Raw genomic sequence first — 9,868 nt, 5'->3', positions numbered from 1 at the left:
AAAAAAAAAAAAAAAAGAAAATTATGTTCAGAATATACTTCAGTTTCTATGAGAGCAACTTGGCTGTATTCACTCAGCCTGTGTTTTCTGCTACTTTTAATTCTTCCCTTGGGGAAAAAGTCTTATAAAAATTGACCAATGCTGCGTTTAATAATATGCTTTAACATACTTGTATCACAGTGGCTTTCAGAATTATTAAAATCCTTTTTGTCAATGGATATTTGACAAAAAAAAATACTGTCAGGATATTTATAGTTGGGTATATAAAGATGCATTTCCATAAGTGAGTTCATGAAGGTACAAAATGAAATTGGATGTTTGATTTGTATTAAAAATGAAGTTGTAGAGGAATATATTCTTTTTTTTTTCTTTGAGATGGAGTCTTTCTCTGTCGCCACGCTGGAGTGCAGTGGTGCGATATCGGCTCATTGCAACCTCCACCTCCCAGGTTCAAGTGATTCTACTGCCTCTGCCTCCCGGGTAGCTGGGACTACAGGCACGCACCCAGCTAATTTTCGTTTTTTTTAGTACAGATGGGGTTTCACCATGTTGGCTTGGATGGCCTCAATCTCTTGACCTCGTGATCTGCCCGCCTTGGCCTCCCAAAGAGCTGGGATTATAGGCGTGAGCCACCGTGCCTGGCATTTTTTTTTTTTTGCGACGGAGTCTCCCTCTGTCACCCAGGCTGGAGTGCAGTGGGGCGGACTTAGCTCACTGCAATCTCCACTCCCACCTTGAAGCGATTCTTCTACCTCAGCCTCCTGAGAAGCTGGGACTACAGGCGCGCACCACCACGCCCAGCTAATTGTTGTATTTTTAGTAGAGGCAGGGTTTCACCATGTTGGTCAGGATGGTTTCGATCTCTTGACTTTGTGATCTGCCCACCTTGGCCTCGCAAAGTGCTGGGATTATAGGTGTGAGCCACTGCACCTGGCCCAATTTACCTGTTTTTCTATTGTGTTTTTTTTTCTTTACTGACATTTAGGAAATGTTTCCAGATTAAGGTTATTAGCTCCTTGTCATGTATGTTATAAATATTTCTTCCAGTTTGTAATTGTTCTTTAGCTTTCTTTTTCCTCTTTTTGTTTGCTGGAACAAAACTGTCACATTTGTAAATATAAGGACAAACCTAGGAATGTGAAGGAATGTGACTTAGTTAGAAGGGGCAGCTTAGTATAGTAGAAAGATAATTGGATTTGGAATTACAAGTCCTGGATCTAAGTCTGCACTCTGCCACTTGCTGGCTCTGTGTTCTTGGGTAATTATGTCACGTATTTGAGCTTCACACTATGGGCATATGGTTTTTGCCTTACTTCCCTCTGTCTGTGGACCTCTGTCAAACACTTGGATTATGCCATTCATTGTTCTTCACTCTTAAGATACTAACATAAAAAGACACATTTTCTGCTACTGAGAAACAAATGAAAGAGCTTTGCAAACTGTGGAGTGCTATACAGATGACAGTGCTTTCTCTTGAGAGAGGCTGTATGTAAGCTACTCAAAATATGCTCTTTCAGGACAAATCATTTTTCTGATGGAAATAAACTTAACTGGAGAGGATGATAGTTATAATAATCAGAAGTAATGCTCACTGAGTGCTTAAGCGAGCCAGGTTCTGAGCTAAGCACCTTATATGGATTAGGTTATTTATTTTTCAATCACATGTGAGCTTGGCATTGTTATAATCCCCATTTATAAATCAGGAAACTGAGGTGAAGGAGAGAGAGGTTAAGAAACTTGCCCAAGGTCACACAGTGAGTAAGGAGTGAAACCATGATTCAGACCCAGACAGTTTGAGCTTAGAAGTCTAAAGTTTTAACCATATTTATAACTATATAAATACAGTAATTCTTATATGCTATTATGTTATGCTAGACAATAAGTAAAAGTATAGTTAGAGGATATAATAGCCTATAAAGATTTTAAAGAGAATTTTCTTAGTACTTTTAAGCTAGCAACAGCTGTCTGAGGGGCATCATCTATATTTGGTGTTTTTAAGTAAGTGTAGTTCCAAGAATTTTTGAACATTCAGAAGAATTTTCTACTATGTGATGTTGGAACAATCATCTTTTATTGTTATTTGATTCTTTCCAGGTTTCTGTTGCTTACAACTCATTAGACTTTGAACCAGAGATATTCTTTGCCTTGGGATCTCCAATTGCTATGTTTCTTACCATTCGAGGAATTGACAGGATAGATGAGAATTACAGCCTTCCTACCTGTAAAGGGTTCTTCAATATTTATCATCCGGTAAGTAACTGATTTTACTTTCTTTTTTAAAACATTTTTTTCTTTCTTTTTTTTTTTTTTAATTTTTTACTTTTTTATAGAGATGGGATCTTGCCCTGTTGACCAGGCTGGTATCAAACTCCTGGCCTCAAGTGATCCTTCCATCTCAGCCTCCCAAATTGCTGGGATTACAGGTGTGAGCCTCTGTGCTGACGTTTTACTTTCTTTTTTGAACAAGATGAAGAACCTGTCCTCTTTATCCTAATAAATTCTACAAAATCTTGATTTTGTTCAGTGCAACTCTCTGTTCTAAGAGTTATAGTCTGACACTTTCCAATAAACTTTTCTACCAAAAGCCTTTGTTCAAGGAAATACTTCTGTTGCCTTGCTTCCAAAGTAACCTTACACACAAACTAGAAAATCTTTTTATAATTGTCAGTATTTGAATAAGACGTGGAGAAAAATAAAAATCTCTGATTTGCCATGTATCTATTTTCTTACCCAGCAAAGGCATATAACTCAAAACAGCTTCATAAGTCTCTTTTATTCATTTATTCGTAAATTCTTCTATTTATAGCTTGATCCAGTGGCATATAGATTAGAACCTATGATTGTTCCAGATTTGGACCTAAAAGCTGTTCTCATTCCACATCACAAAGGCAGAAAAAGACTTCATTTAGGTAAAAAGCAAATACTATAAAAACTTTTTTTCCTGTCATTTATAATCTGTAATGAATTATGAAAATTTTGACACTAAATTATCTCTGAAGCATTAGTATTATTTAAGTGCCTACTATGTTCAGAACTTTTAAACTAAGAATTTGGAAGAGCTGTAACAAAGTTATACATAAGTTTTTTCTCTTTGATGGTATTCTAATTGTTGAGATAATTAAGAAAGGGGGAAGTTGGTAATAAGGCAATAAGATGCATAATTAGATTTTTTAAATTTTTTTGAGACAGAGTCTTGCTCTCTTGCCAGGCGCCAGGCTGGAGTGCGGTGGTGCAATCTTGGCTCACTGCAAACTCCGCCTCCCGGGTTCAAGCAGTTCTCCTGCCTCTGCCTCCCGGGTAGCTGGGTCTACAGGCGCACGCCACCACGCCCAGCTAATTTTTTTCTATTTTTAGTAGAGATGTTGGCCAGGATGGTCTAGATCTCTTGACCTCGTGTTCCGCTCGCCTCAGCCTCCCAAAGTGCTGGGATTACAGGCTTGAGCCACTGCGTTTGCCTCATAATTAGATTTTGATAGAGTTTGGTTATAAGTTTTGGAATTAGGCAGAAGAATAATATTTAAAGTAATGACCAGATCATCAAGAAATAAATTTGATGTTGTCTAAGTGAATTGTCATTTTCTTGCTAACTAGACACACTTTCCTATTAAAAAATTCATTAAGCATAATAGATTGGTGAGTCCAAGTAGAATTTAGGTTTCTCTTTTTCCTGTTAATGGTGTATATTAACCCTACGTTTGAAAGTTTGGGTAGAAGGGATGGGAGGGGTAGAAGAGAAGGAAAAGTGATCGTGCACTCTTATGTGAAAGTGTGTTTTTTGTTTGTTTTGCTAACATGCTTTTTTGAAATATTTAACTCTTTTGAAGTTAAACTAGGACATGTGTTTGATAACTCAAGAGACCTTGAATTCACACGTAATTATTAGACAAGAGTAGAAAAAGTGAAGGAGCAGGGATTTCTTCATTTCTGAGTTGGAGTTTAAGTGGTGATTTTATCAGAATCTTAAATTCTCCACCTGAACCCGGGAGGCGAAGGTGGCAGTGAGCCAAGATTGTGCTACCGCACTCCAGGCTGGGCAACAGAGTGAGACTCTGTCTCAAAAAAAAGAATCTTAAATTCTCAAAACCACTTCCTGTTTGCATTTTTAAATCTTGTAGGCCTCTTTTTATTTTTATTTTTTTAACAATAGAGATAGGGTCTCACTCTGTTGCCCAGGCTAGTCTTGAACTCTGGGCCTCAAACGATTCTCCCATCTTGGCCTCCCAAAGTTTTGGAATTACTGGTGTGAGCTACTGTGTCTGGCCCCCATGTTTAAATTTACTTTTTTTTTAAACTGTAAGAATGTGTTTACATTTGTATGGTATTTGAACTTTTTTTATTTGGAGAGAGGATATTTGTAGATTTTGGCTGGATCAAGTTTAGTCATTAAAAAAGAAATAACAGAATGAGACTCTCCATGACATTTTAACATGTTGAGAGTTCTTGGCTGAGCACTCCATATATTTGACATTTAAGAGAGGAAGAAGCAGTCTTATCTTGTCTGAGAAGAGTGTTAACTTGTAGTTTTTGTGATGCAGAAGTTTACCCAGTGACTAATGAACTTGTGCCATCTTAATCTCTTTAGAATTGAAAGAAAGTCTCTCTCGTATGGGATCTGATTTGAAGCAGGGTTTTATTAGCTCTCTCAAAAGTGCTTGGCAGACATTAAATGAGTTTGCCCGTGCTCATACCTCTTCAACTCAGTTGCAAGAAGAATTGGAGAAGGTGGCCAATCAGATCAAAGAAGAAGAAGAAAAGCAAGTCGTTGAAGGTAAATTTGACATTTGAGGCATTTGCTAATACAAATGTTTTATATGAACATAACACTTAAAAGTTATATAATGATGCATTTTCTTTCTAGACATTTTTGTTAAATTATAGAAGCTCTTTAAAGGAAACTGTACTGTCAGTTGCATTACTTCAAAACCCATGTCATCTTTTTTTAGTGGGTTTTTACCTGATAGTTACTGAACTTTTTCCTCTGCAGTTTAAAAATTTTATTGTGATTGTTAAGGCCAGAGTGGAATTTCCGAGATGAGCACTCAATTTTTTTAGTGTTTGCATTTTAAAGACTCACTCTGAGAAGTTTTCTTTCTAATACTGTTGTTTAACTATGTTACAGAGTTATGCAATGTTTGGTCATTGTGCTGTGATGTTCTTGACTTTTTCAGATTCTAATCCTGTTTCCTTTTTTTCTACAACGCTTTCTCACTTCTTATCTTCACAACTCCTCTCAGCTTGTTGGCTCTTTCTCCTCTCTTTTGGGTAACCAGCCTCTCTTCCCCTGGCTCTTTGGAGGAATGGGGAGTGAGCCTGGTAGCTCCTCAGGTTGCTACGTGTGTCAAGCAGTATTCTCATTGAGCCCAGAAAGTCAGCTAAAGTCAAAGGATAATGATTAAGTGATTGACTTTGATATTGAAATGGTTTAAATTCTAGCAGAAAAGGTTGTTGAAAGTCCAGATTTTTCCAAGGATGAGGACTACTTAGGGAAGGTTGGAATGTTAAATGGAGGCCGCCGAATTGACTACGTTCTTCAAGAAAAACCAATAGAGAGTTTTAATGAATATCTTTTTGCTCTTCAGAGTCACTTATGCTATTGGTAAGTGTTCTTAAATTTGGTAACATTCGAGTGGGCTTTAGGTGCTACCACATGCGGCAATTGTAGTTTTAGTGAGATTCTTTTACTGATACAATGTGCTGTGAATATTCATTGGAACTCATATATTCAGAATCATTATTTTTCCCCGTTAGCTATCCACCAGATGGCAGTATGTCATCTGTTTTTGACCAAAGACCCTTGGTTCTTGCACACTGTTTTCATGGGAATGCCTTTCACAGTGGGAGTGGTAGGGACTTTGAAATGCCATTCTTTCCTGTGTCCCTGTCACCAAGGAGAATTGCAACACAGCTATTTTGGTGCTAATCAGTATCCGTTTTTAGTTTTTTTCTTTTTGCTCCCAAGATCCAACTATGAGCTTTTTACCATTTAGTTTTTAAGGACAGCTTTGAGATTACGCTGCTTTATTTATTACACTGAGATTACATTGCTATCATTTGCCCTTCTTAGAGTTGAACAGAATAGAATCTCCATTTTCTACCATTGTGCATAGAAGTTAATTTCTACTAATTGTTTCTTAAGTAAGGGTGCTTTTTCTTTTCATAGGGAATCTGAAGATACTGCTCTGTTATTACTTAAAGAAATTTATCGAACAATGAACATTAGTCCAGAACAGCCCCAGCATTGATCAGACTTCAGTTTTACTGTGTGAGTTTATCCTTATTGACTGTACACATTCTGAATGTTTGCGTTCTCAAGTCTGTTGTATGGAGTTGATGTTGACTGATTTTGCTTTTTTCTGTTTCCTCTGAGTTTTTGTTGTTTTGTTGTTTTAAAAAATTCACAATAGAGACATTAAGGAAGAGAATTGGTTTGAATTTATATTTCTGACTTATTACAGTCTTCTTTCTTTCTTTCTTTTTTTAAATGAGATAGGGTCTCACTCTGTCACCCAGGCTAGAGTGCAGTGGTTGCAATCCTAGCACACCACAACCTCAAACTTCTGGGCTCAAGTGATCCTCTCACCTCAGCCTCCCGCAGTGTTGGGATTACAGGTACAGCCACTGCACCCATCCCCATCTGTTTGGCTCCAAAGCCCACATTTTTTTTTTTTTTTTTTTTTGAGATGAAGTCTCACTCTCTGGCCTAGGCTGGAGTGCAGTGGCGCGATCTTGGCTCACTGCAACCTCTGCCTCCTAGGTCCAAGCAGTTCTCCTGCCTCAGCCTCCCGATTAGCTGGGACTACAGGCGCCTGCCACCACGCCCGGCTAATTTTTTGTACTTTTAGTAGAGACGGGGTTTCACCATGTTAACCAGGATGGTCTTGATCCCCTGACCTCATGATCTGCCCACCTCGGCCTCCCAAAGTGCTGGGATGACAGGCGTGAGCCACCGTGCCTGGCCTACAGTCATCTTTCTAAATTTACAAAGAATTTGAGTTCTTTTATTTTTAGTTTCTTTCTTTTTTTTTTTTTTATTTTTTTTTTTTTTTTTTTTTTTTTTTTTTTTTTTTTTTTTTTTTTTTTTAAAGAGGTAGGGTCTTACTGTGTTGCCCAGGCTGGAGTGCAGTGGCTATTCACAGGCGCAATCCCACTACCGATCAGCACGGGAGTGTTAACCTGCTCCGTTTCTGACCTGGGCCGGTTCACCCCTCCTTAGGCAACCTGGTGGTCCCCCACTCCTGGGAGGTCACCATATTGATGCCAAACTTAGTGCGGACACTAGATCAGTATAGCGCATTACAGCGCAGAACTCCTGAACTCAAGGGATTCTCCACCCTCAGCCTCCTGAGTAGCTAGGACTACAGGCATGCGCCACCGCACCTGGCTTTTAGTTTCTTTTTAAAATAGATTCCCAAGAATATCAGTTAGGAATTCCTTTGGCTGCAGGTCACAGAACACAGTTTACAATACATTAAACAAATAGAGGTTTATTTTTCTTCTATAACAAGAAGGGTTCCTCTGTTGAAGGACTCTACCAGACACCTGGAATGCTCGCGTCTTTCCTCCTGAATGTTGACTCTTGCTGCCTCATAGTTACAAGGTGCCCTCATAGTTGCAGATACCATATCTATATTCACAACACGAATAAGAGGGGATAGAGTAGTACTGCTCAGATCTGTTGCTCTTAATTAGGGAAGCAGAAGCTTGTTCAAAAATTTACTCATAGCTATTGACTAGGCCTGTATCTAACATCCAATGTCTTGAGTCTGTATGAAAGATTATAAAAGTGGTGTTTGAGCATTCCCAGTCTTTATAGAGGGAAGGAAAAGAGAAGGAGGTTAAGTCTGTGATGGGTCAGCTGACCTGCCAGTCAGCCATACTCTGTATTCCTAACTGTCCTCCTGAGACACCGGATGCCCATATTTCATCACTAGGTTATGCATCACTTTTAAAAATAAGTAATGTGCTTTTTTTTTTTAAAAGTTAGAAATTTTAAAGCCTTTTAAAGAAGCAGATACAAAGTGTTGAGCCCTACATTACTGAAATCAAAAGAAGTTCCTGCCATTATTGGTTTTCTAATAGTAAGTGGTAAATGAAGATTCCTTCAGCCTCATCTTCTACCTCGTTTTAGAGAGGTAACCACTTTTATTAGGGCTTCCTTAAAGAAATTTTTCTGACTCCATTTCCAAAATTAAACTTGTAACAAAGTAAAATAAAACTAAAGCGTAGGCCAGACCTGGTGGCTCACACGTGTAATCGCAGCACTTCGGGAGGCTGAAGCGGGTGGATCACGAGGTCAAGAGATTGAGACCATCCTGGCCAACATGGTAAAATCCCATCTCTACTAAAAATACATCAGCCAGGCGTTGTGGCAGGGGCCTGTAGTCCCAGCTACTCAGGAGGCTGAGGCAGGAGAACTGCTTGAACCCAGGAGGTGGAGATTGCAGTGAGCCAAGATTATGCCACGGTACTCCAGCCTAGTAACAGAGCGAGACTCTGTCTCAAAAAAATCTATATCTATATCTGTATATCTATATCTATATCTATATCTATATCTATATCTATATCTATCTGTATCTATATATATCAGCCAGGCATGGTAGCAGGTGCCTCGGTTGGGAAATGCAAGGCCAGAAGTGAAAGATTATCTCCTATAACTCATCCCCAACCTCCCTGCCTAGAGGCATGGAGGCTGTGCAAAACAGGCTGTGCCTTTTTTGTCTTTTTTAAAAGACAAAAGAGGCGGTGGCTCATGCCTATAATTCCAGCACTTTGGGAGGCAGAGGGGTATGGATCAGCTGAGGTCAGGAGGTCAAGACCAGTCTGGCTAACATGGTGAAACCCTGTCTCTTCTAGCTGGGCATGGTGGTGGGTGCCTGTAATCCCAGCAACTCAGGAGGGTGAGGTAGGAGAATCGCTTGAACCCAGGAGGTAGAGGTTGTGGTGAGCGGAGATTGTGCCACTGCACTCCAGCCTGGATGTCAGAGTGAGACTCCGTCTCAAAAAAAAAAACCACAAATGATAGGAAAATTGACACACAATTCTTTCTTTTGTGTCTTTGAGATTGTCCCATATCTATCCATTCATCCATCTGTCCAATATCTGTTGAGCACCTTAAGTATTGCTTTAGGTGTTGGGTTTCACAGCAGTGGACCAAAGTCTCTGCCCTCAAGGACCTATTTTTCTCCGACGGGAGTCAGACAGCACGTGGACAGTTGAAATGCACCACATGGTAAATATTGAGCAGCAGGACGAGGAGAGGAATTCATTTGGGATAGGAGCAAGTTATTGTATATAAGATGACAAGGGAACCCCCTCATGAGTAAACTGACATTTGAGCAAGTGAGCCAGGTGAATATCTGGAGGTAGAAGACCATTTCAGGCAGAGAGAAGAATCTGTATCAGAACATGAGAGTGACCTCATTCTTTTTATGTATTCCATTGACTGTTAGACCATAATTTGTCTAACCAGTCCCTACTGATGGGCATTTAAGTTATTCTAATCTTTTGTTAGTATGAAGAGTATTTCAATGATACATGATATTTTAATAGTTGTATTTAATTTCATTTTGTAGTTCTCTTATTAAAATACTTAATTTTACCTTATTGTTGGGTGTTAGGTGATTTTCCAAATTTTCTCCATTGTAATATAACTCTGATAGGTAGTTTTACACACTTTTGCCTGTCTCTGTTGGCTTTGGATAAATTCTTAGAAGTAGTGTTCTTATTTCTGAGAATATTGCAGATTTTGAAAAGCTTTTTGGCTGGGCCTGGTGGCTCACGCCTGTAATCCAAGCACTTTGAAAGCCAAGGCGGGTGGATCACCTGAGGTTGGGAGTTCAAGACCAGCCTGACCAACATGGTGAAACCC

The 9,868-nt window shown here is 39.2% G+C and overlaps 1 protein-coding gene across 2 annotated transcripts in view; it reads left to right on the top strand.

Moving 5' to 3' along the window:
• LOC108289569 (SEC23 interacting protein) overlaps window positions 1-9,868 on the top strand; it is a 55,992-nt gene that overhangs the window by 39,225 nt on the left and 6,899 nt on the right. Inside the window, exons 14-18 of one of the 2 annotated variants that reach the window (XM_017509081.2) lie at window positions 2,095-2,250; window positions 2,807-2,909; window positions 4,583-4,768; window positions 5,437-5,596; window positions 6,161-6,262. In XM_017509081.2, the coding sequence (XP_017364570.1) occupies window positions 2,095-2,250; window positions 2,807-2,909; window positions 4,583-4,768; window positions 5,437-5,596; window positions 6,161-6,242 (687 nt within the window). In that variant the 3' untranslated portion in view covers window positions 6,243-6,262. Of the gene's footprint in view, window positions 1-2,094; window positions 2,251-2,806; window positions 2,910-4,582; window positions 4,769-5,433; window positions 5,597-6,160; window positions 6,263-9,868 lie in introns of both variants that reach the window. The other variant, XM_017509080.2, reaches the window with a different exon arrangement.

The sequence above is a fragment of the Cebus imitator genome, unplaced genomic scaffold, assembly GCF_001604975.1.
Source record: "Cebus imitator isolate Cc_AM_T3 unplaced genomic scaffold, Cebus_imitator-1.0 Scaffold406, whole genome shotgun sequence".
In the NCBI taxonomy this organism is placed as follows: domain Eukaryota; kingdom Metazoa; phylum Chordata; class Mammalia; order Primates; family Cebidae; genus Cebus; species Cebus imitator.
This window is presented reverse-complemented; position numbering and strand designations above follow the sequence as displayed.